This window comes from Pristis pectinata, chromosome 1 (assembly GCF_009764475.1).
Source record: "Pristis pectinata isolate sPriPec2 chromosome 1, sPriPec2.1.pri, whole genome shotgun sequence".
Classification (NCBI taxonomy): domain Eukaryota; kingdom Metazoa; phylum Chordata; class Chondrichthyes; order Rhinopristiformes; family Pristidae; genus Pristis; species Pristis pectinata.
The window spans coordinates 17,584,815-17,606,818 of NC_067405.1; the positions used below are offsets into that span (position 1 = coordinate 17,584,815).

The 22,004-nt window shown below is 45.5% G+C and overlaps 1 protein-coding gene across 1 annotated transcript in view; it reads right to left on the reverse strand.

Moving 5' to 3' along the window:
• Positions 1–14,223, reverse strand: part of clasp1a (cytoplasmic linker associated protein 1a) — a 218,541-nt gene extending 204,318 nt beyond the window's left edge. The window contains exons 1-2 of the mRNA XM_052029250.1: positions 14,070–14,223; positions 12,562–13,014 (exon numbers count right to left, since the gene is read on the reverse strand). Coding sequence (XP_051885210.1) covers positions 12,562–12,756 — 195 coding nt within the window. The 5' untranslated portion in view covers positions 12,757–13,014; positions 14,070–14,223. The remainder of the gene's footprint in view (positions 1–12,561; positions 13,015–14,069) is intronic.
• Positions 14,224–22,004: the final 7,781 nt, after the last annotated feature.

Consider the following 22,004-nt stretch of genomic DNA (forward strand, 5'->3'; position numbering starts at 1 on the left):
CAACCATTTGCTCCTACACAGCCCATAACCCTCCATTCTTCTTACATCCAAGAGTCTTTCAAATGTCCCCGTTGTATAAGCCTCTACCACCACCCCCAGCAGTGTGTTCCAGGCACCCACCACTGTGTAAAAAGAACCTCTGACATCTCCCCTAAACTTCTTTCCTCTGACATTAAACTGGTGTCCTCTGGTATTGGCCACTGCTGCCCTGGGGAAAAGGTGCTGACTGTCCACTCTGTGTCCCTCAATCTTATATACCTCTATCAAGTCACCCGTCATCCTGCATCGCTCCAAAGAGAAAAGCCCTAGCTCACTCAACCTTTCCTCACAAGACATGTTCTCTAATCCAGGCAACATCCTGGTAAATCTTCTCTGCACCCTCTCTAAAGCTTCCACATCCTTCCTATAATGAGGTGACCAGAACTAAACACAATACTCCAGCTGTGGCCTGACCACAGTTTTATAGATGCAAGATGGCGCCGGAGCGTGGTGACACATTGCAAACTGCTCTCTACAGATCTACTCATTACCTTTACTATAATCGTTCTACACTTTTAAATTTATTGTTTTTACCCGTACTATATCAATGCACTTTGTACTAACTCAATGTAACTGCACTGTGTAATGAATTGACCTGTACGATCGGTTTGTAAGACAAACTTTTCACTGTACCTCGGTACAAGTGACAATAATAAACCAATACCAATAAAGCTGCAACATTACCTCGTAGCTCTTGAACTCAATCCCCTGACTAATGAAGGCCAGCACACCACATGCCTTCTTAACCACCCTATCAACTTGCACAGCAACTTTGAGGGATTTATGGACGTGGACCCCAAGATCCCTCTGTTCCTCCACACTGCTAAGAATCCTGCCATTAACCTTGTATTCTGCCTTCAAGTTCAATCTTCCAAAGTGTATCGCTTCACACTTGTCCAGACTGAACTCCATCTGCCACTTCTCCACCCAACTCTGCATCCTGTCTATATCCTATTATAACCTACAACAACCTTCTACACTATCCACAACACCTCCAACCTTCACGTCATCCGCAAACTTACTAACCCACCCCTCCACATCATCATCCGTCATTTATAAAAATCAAAGAGCAGGGGTCCCAGAACAGATACCTGCAGAGCACCACTAGTCACCATCCTTCAGGCAGAATATGCTCCAATTCCAAATCCACGCAACGAAGTCTCCATGGATCCCATGCCATATGACTTTCTGGATGAGCCTACCATGGGGAACCTTGTCAAACATCTTACTGAAGTCCATATACACCACATCCACTGCTCTACCTTCATCAATTTGTTTTGTCACCTCCTTGAAAAACTCAATCAGGCTTGCGAGGCATGACCTGTCTCTCACAAAGCCATGCTGACTATCCATAATAAGATTATGCTTCTCCAAATGCTCCTAAATCCTGTCCCTAAGAATAGTTTGCCCACCATTGACATAAGACTCACTGGTCTACAATTCCCAGGGTTATCCCCATTACCTTTCTTGAACAAAGAAACAAAATTTGCCATCCTCCAATCCTCTGGTACCACTCCTGTGGCCAGGGAGGATGCAAATATCATTGTCAATGCCCCAGCAATCTCTTCCCTCACTTTCTGTAGTGACCTGGGGTATATCCTGCCCAGTCCAGGGACTTATCCATCCTAATGTTTTCCAGAAGCTCGACCATTGCCTCTTTCTTAACCTCAACATGTTCCACCGCATTAGCCTGTTCTACACTGACCTTACATTCGTCAAAGTCCCTCTCCCTAGTGAACAATGAAGTATTCATTAAGGACCTCCTCCATCTCCTCCGCCTCCAGGCATATTTCCCCCTTTATCCCTAAGCTGTGCTAGCCTCATCCTCCCATTCTTCACATGTGTAGAACACCTTAGAGTTTTCCTTAATTCTACTCACCAAAGCCTTCTCATGTCCAGCTCTCCCAAATCCCCTCTTAAGCACCTTCCTGGCTACCTTAATTCTCAGGAGCACTGTCTGATTTTTGTTTCCTAAACCTTAAGTATTCTTTCCTCTACCTCTTGAACGAGCATTTGGGAAACTGGCAGGATGGACTTGCTGGTTGCTACAGGGCTGCAGGCAGCTTCTGTCAGGGAATGGGGAACTTCCACATGCCTTCCCTCCCCATCCCACCCCCCAAGCTGCAACGATCAGGGTTGGGTCGAGCTGAGCAGATTCACTTGCTCACTCACCAAGCACTTCCTGCACCTGCTCGCTCTCCCATCACAGTTGTTTCTATGATCCTCTCACACACAGTTTTTGTTCATTTCCAATTTATGAACAGTTCAGTTTACGAACAGTTCTCAGGAACGGAACCCTGTCATAACTGGGGATTGCCTGTACTGTGGAAAACAAACAGTATTTGACAGTTACCCTGCTTTGACCACCTTCCCTTTCATCTTTACTACTGCTGGTAGTGGTGTTCTGAAGTTTTATTTTTACTCTTGTTCCAGTTTACCTCCAAATGTGCTAAAGTTTACACACACCTTAAAGAACTTATCTCCCTTCTTACCCTATGTGGGAACAGGAACAGTGATATGTGTCACAAAAACAGATATTAAACAGCAAGACAGTCCACGAGTAAAAGATAATTACAAAGTAAGCATTTGCAGAAGGTTATAATGATGTACATACGATTGCAAATACTTGGAATGTTCCATTAATGATAGGATAATTTTTCTTCTTTTCCCCCACCCCCATCATTCCTCTTATTTGAACTATCAACCACTTCAGATACAAAAATGGATATGCAGGAATCAGCAACTTTGCTGCATTTTGCAAAATCAACCGTTACAATGTCAACAGTTTATTCAATGGCAGAATGAAGGCATGAGACACAATGCCAACACAATGTTACTTCCAACGGTGATCATCAGATAGTGATCAGAAACAGGAAGCCTAAATATTCTCCTTTTTCTAATTCAGGAATACTGATGTGATCTGTTAAGGTCTAATAGTGTCATGACAACTAACAAAGCAAAAATAGAATCAAACACATGATCTTCTTAGCCAAGGCTCAGCTACTCAAAGTTACTGAGGCAATGGGGGTGGGAAGCTCACAGCTATGTATTTATTTCACTGGTGTCTTTGCACCTCCAAGTGAATTGTGAGACAAGTAATACAATGTTCTTTTAGATTTTAAAAAATCTTCAAAGCTGGATTTTTAAAAATAGAAATTCCAAGTGCAGTGAATTTATCAAAATTTCAAGATTTTTTATAATATGCAACCGAGCAATGTTAAAGTGTGATATTTGCTTATCCGTTTAAAACACACCAATATTGACTTTAAGCATTTTAGAAATCTATTCAAAATGAGATATACTGTTTGGTACTGGTCTAATAGTCAGAAAGTACATATAATTTCAGACTTCAAACAAACATCAGGGGGTGGTGGGGCAAGGGGAAAGAACTAAACCACGTACATAATGCCAAACAGTGGGCAAGAACTTGCGCAAGTAGGCAACTCATTTATCAAAGATTTATGACAACAGGGAGACCTTTTGACCCATCATGTTTGTGTCTATCAAAAGATTTCTAAACTAATCCTACCTTCCAGCATTTGGTCTGTAACCCTGAAAATCCACAGCTCTTCAAGTCAACTCTCACTTTCTACAGACCAAGGGCATAGCTATAGGCAGTCGCATAGGCCCCAGCTATGTCTGCCTCTTCGTTGGCTTCGTTGAACAGACCCTGTTCCAAGCCTACTCCAGCCCCATTCCTCAACTTCCTCTGCTACATCAATGACTGCATTGGTGCCACCTCTTGTACCCATGCAGAACTCAACAGTTTCGTAAATTTCGCCACTAATTTTCACCCTGCTCTCCAATTTACTTGGACTGTCTGACACCTCTCTCTCCTTCCTCATTCTTTCCATCTCAGGAGATTCCTTATCCACCAACATGTTCTACAAACCCAATGACACCCACAACTTCCTCGATTACAGCTCACCCACCCTGTCTTTTGCAAGGACGCAATCCCCTTTTTCCTCAATTTCTCCACCTCCGCCGCACCTGCTCCCACGATGAGGCTTTCCACTCCAGGACATCCGAGATGTCCAACTTCTTCTCTAACCGGGGCTTCCGCAGACTGTAGTCAAGAGAGCTCGCACCCATATCTCTGCCATTTCCCCTTCTGCTCTCACCCCCACCCTTCCCAGACCCAACAAGGATAGGGTCCCCCCTTGTCCTCACATTTCATCCTACCAGTCTATGTATCCAACACATCATTCTCCGCCACTTCTGCCATCTCCAACAGGACCCCACTACCAAGCATGTCTTCCCCTCCCCACCCTCTTCTGCCTTTAGCAGGGACTGCTCTCTCCGCAACACCCTAGTTCACTCCTCCCCACCCCCCACCCATCCCACTCCTACCCTGGGAACTCTCCACTGCCCCCACCATAGGTGCAACACCTGTCTGTATACCACCTCCATCCAGGGACCCAAACAGTCCTTTCAGATGAGATAGATTTACCTGCACCTCCCTTAAATCAAGGATGCCCACTTTGAAGTTTTCTTCCTCTCTTCGACGGGAGCTTCATGAGTCCCTCTCTGCTTCCCTCTGATCTCCAGTGTTTTTCAGCTCCAAGTACACATCTATTACTCAGAGTCATACAGCACAGAAAGAAATTCAAGTATCCATTTACACTAACCCCATTTACCAGCTTTCTACCCTTGGCAATTCAAGTACTCACCCAGATACTTCTTAAATGTTGAGAGTACCTGCCTCCACTCAGCAGTGCAATTCTAGATTGAAAACACACTCAGTGAAAACTTGGACTGACTGCAAAATAGGGTATGGACATTGGAGTTTTGGGTGAACTGAAATTTAAATGGAGGCAGTCCAAAGGAGATTCACCAGGCTAATTTCTGGGGTGAGAGGGTTGTCCTATCAAGTGGTGCTGGACAGTTTGGGTCTGTATTCCTTGGAGTTTAGAAGAATGAGGATGTATTCAAATACATAAGATCCTAAGGGGAGGTGAAAAGGTAGATGTTCCCACTAGTGGGAGAGTCACAAACAAGGGGACATAGCTACAAAAGGAAGAGGCTGGTCATTTAAGACAGAGGTGCATAGAAATTACTTCTCTCAGAAGATAGTGAATCTCTGCCTCCGAGAGTGGTGGAGGCTAGATCTTTAAAAGGTAGAGATTGATAAATATTTAACAAAAAAGGAATTGAGGAGTTATGGGGAACGGGCACGAGAAGTTGAGACAATCTGTCATGCTCGTGTTGAATGGTGGGATAGGCTTGAGGGACATCATGGCCTACTGCTTTCTGGTCAAAGGCCTGACTGAAATCCGCATGGACTACACCAACCACACTGACCTCAGCAGTATATTTTGTTTCTTCAAAAGACAATCAAATTAGTCAGACACAATCAACCCCTGCCCTTCCAAGTGCAGATTAATCCTGACTCTCAATTCCCTCCCACCACCCCCCCTCCCAAATTAACTTTCCCTACCACTAACATTAGACTCACTGACTGGTAATTACCTGGCTTATCCCTGCTGACCAAACTGAATAAAAGGCACCAAACATTTGCTGTCCTTCAGTTATCTTGCTCCTCACCCATGGCTAAAGATTTTAAAAAAAAACTGTCAGGATCCCAGCAATCTCACCCCTTGTTTCCCCATAGAGCCTGGGATACATCTCATCAGGTTCTGGGGGTTTATTCACTTTTACACTCACTAAGACATCTAATATCTCTTTCTTTTTAATGATAAAAAGGATACTTCCATTCCTCTACTTGAAATCTGCAACTATAATATTCCCCATTTCAATGTGATGAGATTTCTACCCACTCTTTCAGACAAAAGAGTTTCAGATTATGACTATCCACTTTAGGGAAAAAGAAAATTTATCTTTCCTGTAGTTCTAAAAACTAATTTAAATCTATGGCCCTTGGTTTTAGCCCCCTCAGCTAAGAGAGAATGGTTCTTCCTACTTAATATCAAACTCCCTCATAAATTAAATACCTTTCAATTAAGTCTGCCCTCAGCCTCATCCATTCGAAAGAAAACAACCCTTGTTTATCCAATGTTTCTCCATGGTTAGTTTTCTAGTTCTGTCATCTTCATACATCTCCTCTGAACTCTCTCCAGTGTAGAGATTTAGGCTACACAAGACAAATAGGTCACATTTCTCAGGCCTGCAACACTACTATACAAGATCATGACTGATCTTATCATTGCCCTCAACTCCATTTTCCTGCCCTATCTCACAACATTCTATTGCAGTGTAATGCAAAAATCAATCTCAGCCCTGAATACATTTGATGACTCAACACCCACAGGGCTCTCGAGTGGAGAATTCCAAAGATTCACATCCCTCAAAGAAATCAGTCCTCATTTTAGATTTGTGGTTAACCCTTGCCCTGAAGCAATGTTCCCTGGTTCTAGACTCCTCCACCAGGCAAAATGTCCTCACCCATCTATCCTCAGCAACACATACAAAATGCTGGAGGAACTCAGCAGGTCAGGTAGCATCTATGGAGGGAACTAAACAGTCAACATTTCGGGTCAAGACCCTTCATCAGGATGTGTGGCCCCATCTATCCTGTCAGGTTCACTCAAAAATCTCAGGGGTCAGTGACATAACTTCCCATGCTCCCTGGAGTTCAGCAGAATAGCACCAATCTGCTCATTTAACATCTGACCATGGATATCATACCTGTCGATGTACAGTGATCACAGTCCTCAGTTACTGATGCATATGGTACAGCTGTACTACAATACAGAACCTTCATAGTCTTAATTAAAAACTCATCACCTAACTTGTTGGCAACTACCACACTTACCATTTTCGCTGAGCAGATGTCTTAAGACTGTGGATTTCATTAAATTTCTTGCTACAACGGTCATCTCCAAGGTTTCAAAACACCATATTTTGAAGCTCACTCACAATGTCTTTAATGAATATTCTCTCACTGACCTCCCCGACCTCCTAACCACATTCAAGATCACTTTAGCCCAGCTCAGTTACTGGGAGCTTCACTTCAGAACAACAAGTCACAAACTTGAATTACGTTCTAGGATTTTATGTATGATCTATATTGGCACTCCACCTAACACAATGACTGATGCGCTATTAAAAATTAGTGCTTTGGATGAGAGATTCAATGGATGTCCTATAGTTGAATGTGGCAAGTTTAACATTTCTAGAACAGATGAGATCTAATTAAAGTACAGAGCCTAAAAACGTAATCAATATCTTAACTTCCTCCAATTTCAACCATTCCTGCGATCTTCTTTCCAGGCTCTCATTTAAATTTCAGTTCACCCAAAACTCAATGTCCATGCCCTATTTTGCAGTCAGTCGAAGTTTTAATTCCACCACCCCCCCGCCCCCCCAATCAGGCTTGCATTTACTTTCATTTTAAAATACCTTGAATCAATACAGTACATTCTATGCTTTTTCCAGACAATGTTTACAGCTGTTGAAGTACTTTTCAGAGGTTGTCACTTGAAGTGGATGGAACATCTTTGCACAGGAAGCTGCCACATGTAGCAATGGTGATAAATGTTGATATTTGTTTATCTGACCATTAATTAAAAGATAAATATTGGCCAGGACCCTGGGAATCACTCTAATCTAAATCAAAATAGTGCCACAAAAATCTTTGACAACTACTTGAAAGAACAAATGAGGCCTTATCTTAATGCCTTACCATAAATCAGCACTTGCAACAAAGCAGTTACAATTCTGCGTAGGAGCATTGGCCTATATTTGCGAGCTCACATCTCCTGTGGCGACACTTGAACCAGGAAATTTTTGACAGAAAAAAGATTGCGACTAACTGAACCATAGGCAATGCCATTTTGCAAGGTTTTGTCTAAGTATTCCAAAAGTTCCTTGAAATGTTTCACCACTTTCAATGGACAGTTTAATGCTACCAAATTTGCCTAACCTCGTGGTATTTAAGCTCTTGATTAAATCATGAGAATACAAACCAAAACTGACAACCTTTACGGTAGTGCCCATCCCAAATTACTACTAACATGAGTTTCAATAAATACTTAAATCTCTTAGAAGATAATGAAAACATTTGAACATTAAGAACTAAAAGTTACAGAAATTTTACAAAACACAAATCAAAAGTGTTTTAATGCTGTATCTGTAGGTTTACAAAAGTGACATGTTTGTCAGCCGAAGTTCCTAATTACAATGCTCTGCAAAAGTGAGAACACAGAGGTTCATGTATAATTCTGAACTTATCAGGAAATAAAAGTTGGCCCAGGCATTTCTCAAAAGAGTGGAGGAATACACAAGGAAAAAAAATTCACAAAATTCTTTTATACAAAGCCTCACAATAAGGAAAAAAAATTTTTTGCATCATTTAAAAGCTCTCTCCCCCTTCCCCCACCACCCCCATTAAAAGGACAATGGTTAGTTTAGCTACAATTTAAAAATCTGTTTTCCATCTTGTAATATCTATCTCAAGATCATGCTCTCTAAAATAAAAATATGCTGCAAGAATGCAAATAAGAAAATCTATTAATGCACCCATCAATTTGTTGGCCAAGGTTGAAGATTCAACCACCTCATTATTCAGTTTGCAGCTCAAGCCAAGACAGTCATTAGTGTTGGGTCTAGAGAAGAGATCACATAGGCAAGGCTCAAACTCCCAGGAATAAAGAAAGCCAAGTGGTGATTTGATTAAGCAAGTGATCACATTGAGTTATTGTTAAGGTTTCAGCTGGTGAAGGACTTTAAGATGAGGGTTAAATTTGGAAGCAGGCTAATTTGGAGCAAAGTTAGGAAAAACATTCTCACTAGATTTAAGGAATTGTACAAAAAAGGTTAAGTAAATGTCCTCCCAATTCATAAATTGAAATCCTGAGGTAGTTAGATTTTGCTCACCAAAACTATTAAATGATGTGGAGCCAAGACATGTGCATGGAGTTAGAATGTGGATCAACCATGCAGAAAAGATTCACAAGCCTTCCAGAAGGGCAACATCCTTGAGTTACAAGGAGAGATTGGATTGACTAGGACCATTTTCCCTGGAGCAAAGGTGGAAGGATGACCTTATGGAAGTTTATAAAATAATGAGGGGCGTAGATAAGATGGAGAGCCACAGTCTTTTCCCAGGGTAGGAGAGTCTAAAACTGAAGGGCACAGATTTGTGAGAGGAGAAAGATTTAGAGGTCTGAGGGGCAATTTTTGTCTGCCCACACAGGATGGTGGGTATATGGAATGAGCTGCCAGAGTGGTAGAGGCAGGAAAGTGGTAGATAGATCACAAGACAAAGAAGCAGAAGTAGGAAAGGTTTACAAGGATATAGGCCAAATGGGATTTGCTTAGGTAGGCATCTTGGTCGGTAAGGACGAGTTGGGCTGAAGGGGCTGTTTCCATGATGCATGACTCTGCCTCTAAGTGGATAGAAAAAGATTCCCCAAATGCCAAAGTCTTTACCACTGACTGTTTAGGAACAGCCCAATATCCTGCACTTTTAGCAACTGAGCTACAAGGCCAAATTGACTTAAGTAATATACAAAATTAGGAATTACAAACATGGCCAAGAAAGTCGAAATTCAACCTACAAGCAATACAATCTGCATGCAAGTACTTAAATAGTTTGGTTTATATAGACAATCCAAAGATTTTGGACCAACTATGTACCATTATCAAAGCATATTTGTCCTGTAAGTTGTTTATCCTCTTAAAATGTCACATTTAATCTGACGGCTACACAGCAAAAATATCTTAAAACATATCAAATCGTGGAATTAAAAGTGGCATCACTTTTATCAAAAAATCCATCAAAACTTAAAATATTTTACAAATATAAAGCACGCAAAGCCAACTCCTTTGATCATCAAAGGAAGTTTTGTTAACTTAACACAAAAAGATGGAGACAACTGCTCTTCCTAACTAACTATTCCTCACTCACATGAAAAGAAGCAATTGCAAGCTCACTTTCATCTTCACTCACACCTAGATCTATTTTTTGTAGCAGTAACCATCAAAACCAGCCGACGCACAAGGTGGCCACGATCTCCAAAATGGGCTGAGGGGGGAATTGGGAATTGGATACAACTGCTTTACACAGACATCAGTAGCGCATCAAAATTGATGGGTAGAAAACAAAAGGTTTCCCCATCAAATTTGGAGTCAGGCAAGGCTGTGCACTCTCCTCAATCTGGTTTCTGCATTGCATCAAGCCTTTTAATCAAACCATCAGGAAAGACAGGGCATACAAAGGCAACAACGCCATGCAGTGGGGACATTCAGATCAATGCTCCCCTGTACGAGGAGGTCACCATCATCATCTTCTGCTCAGACCAACAGTTCACAGACTGATCAGCGTCTACAACCAGCTTAACCTGGCCTTGAATGTCTGACTACCTGAAGGCATTGGGAATCTGGCTTGGAAGAGCCAGAATGTGTAGGAAGAATTAGCTGCAATAAAAAGCCAAGGGGAAACAAAAATTGGGAACGTGGGCGCAGTGCTCCCTCTCAATAGCACGCAAGAACCCTGTCGTTAGGTGTGAAGTGCTCTTCTGCATGACAGAGATGTGGTCCGTACCCATGTCTGTGGCAGTCATCTGAGCAATGTTCTGTTTCATCTGGAGATGAAGAATGGATCAAAACTATCATGTCATAACATACAAGTCTCCCAAAAAAAAAAGGCGAAGTGAACCCAACATGGCCTTCATCTTGATGGCTACCTTTGTGATTGGCTGCATCAAGCTGTGTGTGAAGCACGCAAGTTTCACAATGTGATGATGTTCTATCTATCCAGTGTTGCAAAGCATGGAGCTGGCCTTACTGCCATGAATGTTCCATTCAGTTGGACCCAGCCACACTACCTGTCAAAGTCATTTGGTAGAGAGTTTCATTGCCGGAACTCATGAACCACCACCAAGGCCTGGCTTGGCTCACAGAGACACTCCCAGTAAATCCTTCCTGCACAGACAGTTTCACTCCCACTGCATGCCACCCTCAAGATGCTGCTGTGCAGAAGAGATGATCATCCAACTCCTTGTAGACACTTTACCGAAGTCTGCAAAAGGAAGCAATGGTCCTTGTCGAGGATCGCCCTGAGATTCTGCATCAGAGAACGCCATGACCCAACAGACAGTTCCTAGGTATGCATACCAAGACAAACATCAACCGCTGTTGGTAGATCATTAGCTCAGTGAAAGACACTTTGATCTGCCCAAAACATGTTGGTCTTCTAGTATGAAGAGATGTGTGCAAGTGAGTGCTGTTGACTGGCACATCCCGAGGTGCAGGAGTATTAACTACGGTACGAACTGAAGCTTGGTGCAGCCATCACAAAGCCTTTGCAGGGAAGGACCATAGTCTCAGATCAAGCCATCGCTGGACATTTAGGGGTTTTGCTCTGAGCAGCAGCCTCTCAAATACTTTACAAGTGCATTGTCTGAGGAAATGCTAGTGTCATGTGACACTTTGTAAGAAAATGTACTGAATTGATGGTATGATGAATGTAGAGAAAGACGAGTAGTGATTGTATTTACTGTACATATTGAAGTATTTTTAAGTAACCAATAAATTGCAGCCAGACTCATGTTTGCCATCCCTCACTCAATAGCACCAGCACCATTAACAAAGCCCCAATACTGCAAAGAACATCAACTCATCTTTATGGACTAATATCACAAGTGAAACAAAGAGCAGGAGTTCTGAATAGGCTTAAGTCTGTAGATGGTGGAGAAAGGGCCCAGCCAGAAATAGTTGAGGGTAGAAGTCACAAACCATGGATGAAGGTCTCAACAACAGATTGCCTGAGGCAGAGGTGACAGATGTGAAATAGAGTTGTTATTATGGATAAGATAGAGTCATCGGATTTAACTAAATAAAACCCTCAAATGCACACCAAGCATGAACTACATTTGAAAAGTATGGGGATTTGATTTTAGAATGACTTTGTTTGCATTTACAAACTGTAGTCGAGTTGAATTTTTTTTATGCTTCATCCACCTACACAGTATTCTGATTTTCAAAACCCCAAGATTCTTCCTGTAGATCCACCTGGATTTTTAGACAGAATGTTTCCCATTTGTAGAACTCGAATGGTTTTGTGGTTCATCTTAAAGAAATACCAAATCCATTAATAATCCAAAATTTGGACCATGTTCAAAAACAAAACTGCAATGCTCATAGTACTGCCCACAAACTCCAATTTCAACAGCCAAAGACCGAATCCTCAAAAGTTGCAAGGTCCACCCAAAGAACACAAAGAGCTCAAAGGCAAAAATCAATTGCACACCAAGGTAACGGCATTACAAAACGTACTTTGACTGCTCACTTGTTAAAGCTCGGGTACTGTTCGAAAAGCTTTGATATCACATTTTCCTATCAAAAATCATCTGACATATTTCTGCAATGAAAATTTGAATCATTTATGATCAGAAAGCTGTTATAGAAAACTACTGGGGAGAGGGCAAATTGGTTATCAAATCAAGAAAATATTAAAGACATAGAACATTACAGCACAATACAGGCCCTTCAGCCCACAATGTTGACATTTTAAAATAATGCTAGGAAAAGCTGATTGTCCAGATGTCAACATAAGCATACCTTAAAGTTACTGGAGTTTACCCAACCAGCTCCAAGACCATCAATCATTCGATCAAGCATTGATTGATCATGTTCGAGATCATAGGACTTCTGGCGATCTGTGATGTACTCTATGAGCTCTTGAGCAATTTGCAGCCGACGTCCCATGTCTTTCTGCAGCACCTGTGTCAAGAAATACTCCATGCAGGGCTCCATGGTTGCAGTACAGTAGGGCAGTGGGCCTAGAAAACAAACTATATTTATCCTAGAGGTCGTCAACCCACTTGCTGAAGGTTACTGAGCAGCACTGGTGTACAGATATAGGGAACGACAACAATGCACCATGTGTGTTTCAAGAGCAGCTGGATGGGGAGGGAGGGGGGGAAGCGTTTAAAATCCTAATGAGAGAGCAGCAAACCAGGAACGCTGGGGAGTGCAACAAAAGCACCTCATAATTCAATTTTCGGGGCAATCCTAAAAATAAAAGAAAAAAAGTTGTAAGCTTTCACTATTGCAAACAACAAAATAGGCAGCAAAAACATTTGTGTTTTATGTTATTGTCTGTCCATACAAGGCCCATTAGACAAAAGTGCTGATTAATTTATCTCAGTATTTCTTTTAAACATTACAGAATGTTTTACCCGCGGTGCTGCGATGTGCAATTAAGGCTAAAACACAACAAACAATCATGCAGCAACTTGCAGGAGATTGCCATTAAAAAAGGTATTTTTTTCTGTGATTAGGTTTAAAAACAGCTGCGTCTACGCTGGATCCCTTCCTATATATTTTGCAGGATAATGGAACCTCTCCTGCACATGCGCGACTTTCCCCTCAAAACTTCCTGCAAAATTCAGGCCCCCGCCGATGGGGATTCATATTCCTTCCCCCACTCCCTCAATGAAAAGCCGTTCCCCTCCCTTCCACTTCCTCCCTCTCCACGAATGGTGCAGAACAACAGACGCCGAGAGAAAACGCGCTCAAGGACACTGTGCTGCTTGCAAATCAAGCTTCAGCCTTCAAATTCGAAACAATTTCCAAGCAATGCATTGTTATATAAACTTTTCACTGGGATCACAATAAAATATATTAAATTGGAAATAAGAATCGTATACCCAACAAATTAATCCCAGAGTGGGTCAGACAGCAGGATACTGAGATCTCGCCGATCTGTCAGTGGTTATTAGATGTTAATTGTAATTTCTTGCTCCAGGAGCATTCGCTGGTGGCTGCCTTCGCCTCGCACAGCCATTATTTCGGGACCGGATTTGGCAGCCATCCCCGCAGCACTGAGGCGGCGATGCACAATCCGCCCCCCCACCCACCAACAACAGCCCCGGTGAGAGCTGCCGGCGGTAGGTGGACGCCATCAGACGGCTCAGCGTGCGGCCGGCGGGAGCAGGCCTGCCCCAAGCGGCCCGCTCCCCCCTCGCCTCGCCATTTGCCTTCAATGCAACTCCCTCCCTCCCTCAACCCGACCACCCCCGACACTGCAAACCGCCTCCCACCACCCCTAAAATAAAAACATATACCGTTTGCGTGCTGGCGAAGGGCAAGGTTGTTTTGTTTTTGAGGGGAGGTATTATTTCCATCGGCAGACAATTGCCCCCCCCCAAACACACACACACCCCCCTCCCTGACTCCGGCCGCTCGCCGCCTCCTTAAAGGGGATAAACCGCCATGGCAGCCGGCCGTCCTGCGACGTCATCCGCGTTGTTGCGTAATCACGCGGCCGGGGGGGGACGCGCACGCACGGGCGGGGGCGGTGGGAGACCTCGTGCTGCGGTTTCGTGGTGCAAGTGCGGGGGGGAGGAGTTGAGGGAGGGGGGTTGAGGGGGAGTTGGGGGAAGGGGGGGTTGAGGGGGAGTTGGGGGAAGGGGGGGTTGAGGGGGAGTTGGGGGAAGGGGGGGTTGAGGGGGAGTTGGGGGAAGGGGGGGTTGAGGGGGGGTTGGGGGAAGGGGGGGTTGAGGGGGGGTTGGGGGAAGGGGGGGTTGAGGGGGGGGTGGGGGAAGGGGGGGTTGAGGGGGGGTTGGGGTTGAGGGGGAGTTGGGGGAGGGGGGGGGTTGAGGGGGAGAGGGAGTTGGGGGGGTTGAGGGGGAGAGGGAGTTGGGGGAGGGGGGTTGAGGGAGTTGGGGGAGTGGAGGGAGGGGGGGGGGAGGGAGGGATGGGGGGAGGGGGGAGGGAGGGATGGGGGGAGGGGGGAGGGAGGGAGGGAGGGATGGGGGGAGGAGGGGGGAGGGGGGAGGGAGGGATGGGGGAGGGGGGAGGAGATGGGGGGAGGGGGAGGAGAGGGGGAGTGGGGGGAGGGAGGAGAGGGGGAGTGGAGGGGAGGGGGGAGTGGAGGGAGGGGGAGGAGAGGGGGAGTGGAGAGGGGAGGGAGTGGAGGGGGAGAGGAGGGGGAGGGAGGGAGAGGGGGTGGGGGGAGGAGAGGGAGGGGGGTGGAGAGGTGGGAAAGGGAGGGGGTGGGGGGAGGGGGGAGGAGATGGGGGGAGGGGGGAGAAGAGGGGGAGTGGGGGGAGGGAGGAGAGGGGGAGTGGAGGGGAGGGGGGAGTGGAGGTAGGGGGAGAAGAGGGGGAGTGGAGAGGGAGAGGAGGGGGAGGGAGGGAGAGGGGGTGGGGGGAGGAGAGGGAGGGGGGTGGTGGGAAAGGGAGGGGGTGGGGGGAGAGGGGAGGGAGGAGGGGCAGAGGGAGGTGGGGAGGGAGGGAGGGGGCAGAGGGAGGTGAGGAGGAGGGGGAGAGGGAGGTGGGGGGAGAGAGAGAGGAGAGGGGGAGGTGGGAGACGGAGGAGAGGGGGGGAGGTGGGAGAGGGAGGGGGAGAGAGGAGAGGGGGAGGTGGGAGGGGGAGAGGTGGTTGAGAGGGGAGGGAGGGGGAGAGCAGGGGGGAGGGGAGGAGGAGGGGAAGGGGATGGGAGGGGGAGGAGGGAGGGAGGTGGGAGGGGGAAGGGGAGGGGTGGAGGGAGGGAGGTGGGAGGGGGAAGGGGAGGGGTGGAGAGAGGGAGAGGAGGGGGAGATAAGGGGGTACGGGGAGAGAAGGGGAGAGGGAGGTGGGGAGGGGGGAGGGGGAGTGGAGGTGGGGAGGGGGGAGAGAGGAGGGGGAGGGGGAGTGGAGGTGGGGAGAGAGGGGGTGGGGGGAGGAGGGGGAGGGTGGTAGAGGGAGAGGAGGGTGGGGGAGGACGGGAGGGAGGGGGTTAGAGGGAGGGGGGAGGAGGGCGGGGGAGGGAGGGAGGGGAGAGGAGGGCGGGGGAGGGAGGGAGGAGGAGGGCGGGGAGGGGGAGGAGGAGAGGGGGGAGGGGGAGGAGGAGGGGAGGATAGTGGAGAGGAGGAAGGGAGGGGGGAGATGAGGGAGGGGAGGAGGAGGGGGAGTGGGGGGAGAGGAGGGGCGGGGAGGGGATTGTGGGGGAGGGGGCGGGGAGGGGGAAGAGGAGTGGAGGTGGGAGGGGGAAGAAGCGGAGAGGGAGGAGAGGAGGGGGGAGGGGTTTGGGGAGGAGGGGGAGTGGGGGTGAGGAGGGGGAAGGGGAGGGGGGATGGGGAGGGGTGGAGGAGGGAGGAAAAGGAGGAGGGTGAGGACGAGGTGGGAGGATGGGGGAGAGTGGGAGGATGAGGGAGGGGGAGGAGGGGGGGGAGGATATGGGGGAGGGGGAGGGGGAGGTGGGGAGGAGCAGGAGGAGGAAAAGGTGGAGGGTGAGGGCAGGGGAGGGGGGCAAGCGATGTGCCTGCCCGCTCCTCCTTTCCGGTCCACAATTCAGTTTGCATCCTTTTCAATACATTTCCGTTAAAAGAATGTGGGGGTCAGGGTTTGATAAGTATTAGAACGTTACAGCACAGTGCAGGCCCTTAGGCCCACAATGTTGTGCTGACATTTTATCCTGCTCTAAGATCTATCTAACCCTTCCCTCCCACATAGCCATCCATCTCTCTATCAGTCATGTGTCTATCTAAGAGTCTCTTAAATGTCCCTAATGTATCTGCCCTCACAACCTCTGCAGGCAGTGCATTCCACACACCCACCACTCTCTGTGTAAAAAAAAATTTACCCTTGACATCCCCCTTATGCCTTCCTCCAATCACCTTAAAATTATGCCCTTTTCATGTTAGCCATTTTCACCCCGGGAAAAACTCTCTGACTGTCCACTCGATCTATGCCTCTTATCATCTTGTACACCTCCATCAAATCACCTCTCATCCTCCTTTCCAAAGAGAAAAGCCCTAGCTCACTCAACCTATCCTCATAAGGTATGCTCTCCATTCGTGGTAGCATCCTGGTAAATCTCCTCTGCACCCTCTAAAGCTTTCACATCTTATAATGAGGCAACCGGAACGGAACACAAGAAGTGTGGTCTACCAGAATTCTATAGAGCTGCAACATTACCTGGTGGCTCTTGAACTCAATACCCCGACTAATGAAGGCCAACACTCCATACACCTTATTAACAACCCTATCGACCTGCGCAGCAACCTTGAGGGATCTATGGAAAGGGACCCCAAGATCCCTCTGTTCCTCCACACTGCTAAGAGTCCTGCCATTAACCTTGTACTCTGCCTTCAAATTTGATCTCCTGAAGCGTATCACTTCACACTATTCCGGGTTGAATTATTTTTTTAAAAAAGAGAGAGGTTGCTCAGGCACTTGATACAGACATTGCTGTCCACATGGACTCCTGCTTTGCAAGATTTCTTATTCCACTAATGGGTGGCAGAGTGCTGCAGCTAGTAGAATCATTGCCCAGACGCATCACAGTTTGGTATGGCCACTGCTCTGCCCAAGACCACAAGAAATTGCAGAGTTGTGAACGCAGCTCAGTCCATCACGCAAAATAGCCTCCCATCCATTGGCTCTGCCTACACTTCCTGCTGCCTCTGGAAAGCAGAAAACCTAATTGACCTTTCCCATCCCAGTCTTCCATTGGGCAGAAGATACAAAAGTTTGAAAGCGTGTGTCACCAGACTCAAGGACAGCACTATCCTGCTGTTATCCAATTCTTGAAATGGCCTGTCAAAAGCTAAAAATGAACTCTTGATCTCTCAACCTACCTCACTGTGGCCCTTGCATTTTATTTGTTTACCTGCATTGCATTTTCCCTGAAGCCGCTACACTGTATGGAAAGAGAAAAAAAGGACTGCAGATGCTGGAGGAACTCAGCAGGTCAGGCAGCATCCATGGAGAAAAGCAGATAGTCAACGTTTCGGGTCAGGACCCTTCTTCAAGACTGAAGATAGTGTTACGGACTAGGTTACTATTGGTGAATGTCCCTTTAAGATAGAGTAGAATGTGTGTGGTGTGGTTACGACAACAGAAGATAAAGGACATAATGACGTTTTTTGAAGCAGTAGTCGGAATCAGTCGGAGGAGAGAGAGAGAGTCCAGTCTGCTAGTCTCTATCGATGGATGAAAAACCTGCCCTCTTTTGTCCAGCTATCACTGTTCTGCTTTTCCCGCCTATATATTGGGCTTCCCCTTTTCATATCTTCAGTCCTGAAGAAGGGTCCTGACCTGAAACATTGACCACCTGCTTTTCTCCACGGATGCTGCCTGGCCTGCTGAGTTCTTCCAGCATCATAGTGTTTTTCTGCTACACTGTATTCTGCATTCTATTTTCTTTTACTACCTCAAGGTACTTATGTACGGCACGCAAGCAAAAGTTCTACACTGTATTTTGGTATATATGACAATAATAAATCAATATCAATACCATTACCAATACCTTACATCTGTATATGGAGTTTGCACTTTCTTCTTGTGACCATGTGGGTTTCCTCTCCCTGCTCCCATTGCTTTAAGATTTTGTATTTATATATTGCCCCTTATGTCTCTTTGAAGACTTCCAGAAGGAATACATAACGAACGAAGTCGTTTTCAAGTATGGGAACTGACAATCTGGGAAATTTGAAAGCCAATTCATAGCTGACCAGCTCTCATAAATAAAAAATCAGATAATTTGTTTTTGGTGACTAGTCCAGATGAAGGGTCTCAATCCGAAATGTTGACTGTCCATTTCCCTCCCCAGATGCTGCTTGACCCACTGAGTTCCTCCCGCAGTTTGTTTTTTGTCCCAGATTTCAGCATCTGCAGTATCTTGTGTCTCCTTTAAAAGAGTGTGACTATGGGGATAGTGAGCACTCAGGTAGTCATCTTCAAAAATTCTAAATATGCCAAAATTGCTTCTGCAGATTAGAGGATAGCAAATGTGACCCCACTACGTAAGGAAGAAGGAAAGAGAAAACTTCTTCTTAGGCAGTCCCTCAGGATCGAGGATGACTTGCTTCCATGCTGGTTGTGGGGGTTTTGAGGTGGCTAATGAGGTCAATTTAGGAACTGCAGACTCTTTCACTGATGAAGCAGGAGATGGCTGATGGGGTGGCAGGTGAGCACTCCTTCTGCCATTTACGCAGAACTTCTGTATGCCCCGTGAGAAAGCAGGAAACTACCAACCTGTCTACCTAAGGTCAGTAATAAGGCAAATGCTTGAATCTAGAATAAAGGATATAGTAATAGAATACCTTGAAAAAATAATGGGATTTAGCAGAGGCAGCATGGATTTATGAAAGTCGGATCATATTACTGGAGTTCCTTGAGATAAATTGGTAAATTGGTTTATTATTGTCGCATGTATCAAGGTACAGTAAAAAACTTATCTTGCATACTGTTCATACAAATCAGTTCATTACACAGTGCATTGAGGTAGTACAACGTAAAACTATACAGAATGCAGAATAAAGTGTAACAGCTAAAGAGAAAGTGCAGTGCAGGTAGACAATAAGGTGCAAGGTCATAACGAAGTAGATTGTGAGGTCAAGAGTCCATCTTATCGTGCTAGAGAACCATTCAATAGTCTTATAACAGCGGGATAGAAGCTGTCCTTGAGCCTGGTGGTACGTGCTTTCAGGCTTTTGTATCTTCTTCCCAATGGGAGAGGGGAGAAACTTTTAGATCATGCTGGCTGCTTTAACAAGGCAGCAAAAAGTATAGACAGATGTAACAAATAGAATAAGTGCAGGCACGGTAGTGTAGTGGTTAGTGTAATGCTATTACAGTGCCAGAGACCCGGGTTCAATTCCGGCTGCTGTCTGCAAGGAGTTTGTACGTTCTCCCCGTGTCTGTGTGGGTTTCCTCTGGGTGCTCCAGTTTTCTCCCACATTCCAAAGACATACGGGTTAGGAAGTTGTGGGCATGCTATGTTGGCGCCGGAAGTGCGGCGACACTTGTGGGCTGCCCCCAGAACACTCTACGCAAAAGATGCATTTCACTGTGTGTTTCGATGTACATGTGACTAATAAAGAGATCTTATTTTATCTTAGCTCATGAGAGGAAACCAATGGATATGATGTATTTGGATTTTCAGAAGGCTTTTGATATGATCCCATTCAGAAGGTTAGTCAACAAGGTAAGAGGACATGGAAATGGGAGTACTACACACAGTGCTATACACTTCCAGCAGATCTATCCAATAACAGTTCCATGGAGCTAAGTACAACTGAAAGGCAAGTTGTTCCCTCCAAGAGTTTTACTTGCCGTGAAGGACGAGATTGACCTTGTCAGCTCGTCCAGAGTGAATTGTTGATACAGGACCTTCCTGCTTGCTGTCATCCAGAATCTCCAAAACAGAGGAAGGAAGTTCTTGTGGGCTCAGTGTTCTGTAGACTTCATTCTGCATAGGTTGCATTGAAGGATTTGCAGATCACACAGTGAGAATGATACCAGGGTCCTTAACTGTCCTGGTATTCTTGGTGAGAAGTGTGTGTGAGACATTAAATGGAACAATGCTGGTTGCAATCCTCCAAACAGTCAAAAATGTTTATGCTATTTGAGCATGTTCCATTATCCCAAGAGTTTCATTTCCCATAGTATGTGTGAGACTTGAAATTTCAATTATGTGATTATTTTCTGATATGTTTAGTGTCAAGAAGAGCGTTGTATCTCTCATTTATGTATCCTAACTTACATCTAATAAAAGGCACAAATGCAACAACACCAGGGGTAGTTTATTTAGAAGAGGAAATTCCTGGAGGGGTTGTAGTTTCATGGAATCTTACAGCATAGAAGAAGGCTAATCAGCCTATTGTGCCTATACCAGCTGTACCAATTGTTCTCACAGGCCTATTATTTCTTCACAACCTTGTAATGTTGTTTGTTTTTTAAATATATATCCAATTCTGTTCTATAAATTACTTTTGAATCTGCTTCTCGCACCCTCTCAGATTATAGCTCTCTGCATGAAAAAAATCAATTTATTTTTCCTCTGATTCTTTTGCTAATTATCTTACATCTGCATTAGTAAGAACAGTTTTACCTTTTCTATATTATGAAACCCTCCTATAATTTTCGACATCTTTTTACTTATTCTCTTACTATTCCCTGGTCCAGGAAATCTAATTCCTTCTCTTTTCTCCACGGTTTCTGCCCCTTTCCTAATAAGGGTGCATTTATAATTCCAATTAGTTTCACTTAGCCGTAGTAAAATGCCAGTGATGAAGGCAAGCTGCCAGTTTGTTTCTTGAATTGAATTGATTTTCAGAAATAAATCCACCATGCAGCCTGCTAGGGAGAAGCAGCTATAATCACAAGTTTTAATGTAGTTGAGATTAATACAAGTGAGAACAAGCCAAACTGTTTTCAAATGTTATCTAGAAGTTTTAAATGGTTTTGAGATTACAAGGACAGTTGAGTAAACAAACAGCATGGCCTCTGAATAGTGTAGACCACTGTTCACAGTGAAAAGCCACTTAAGAGATATGGTTTGGTAACAGATATGACCATGATCCTTTGTTGTATGCATTGGGCAAATGTATGGGCAATAGGGCAATGTTAATTGGCGTACACCGAACCAGGCATCAGACATTTTGAGCTCAGATATTTCGCACCATTGTGTCAGAGGTCAAACACAGTCAAGGTAACATTTTTTCTGTCAGTCAATAGTCGAGGTGTTTGCATGTTCAGAGAGCCACCCTCACAATACCATGGTAAAAGAATGGTATTTGGATATCTGGGGGTCTGTCCTCAAAAGCTTTCAAACCATCCATGTGAACTTTGGCTAAGATCAAGATCTAACATCCCCTTCACCATCAGGCCTGACTATCTGAAGGTGCTGGCGATCTGGTTCGGAGGACCTGGGGCGTACAACAAGAATTGGCGGGAGCGGATTGGGAAGATGAAGCAGAAACTGGGACTGTGGGAACGGCACTCCCTATCAATAACTGGGAAGAACTTGGTCATCAGGTGTGAGGTGCTCTCAGGGTTGCTGTACTTGGCGCAGGTGTGGCCTGTTCCTCGCTCCTCCAGCTTGGAAATCACCCGTGCCGTCTTCCGGTTCATCTGGGGATCCAAGATAGAGCGGGTCTGATGGGTCCCCATGCACAAGTCCCTGGACAATGGGGGTAAAGGTGTCCCCAATGTCACCCTCATCCTGATGACCACCTTCGCCTGTGGCTGCATCAGGCTGTGCATGGAACCGAAGTACGTGGGCACCAAGT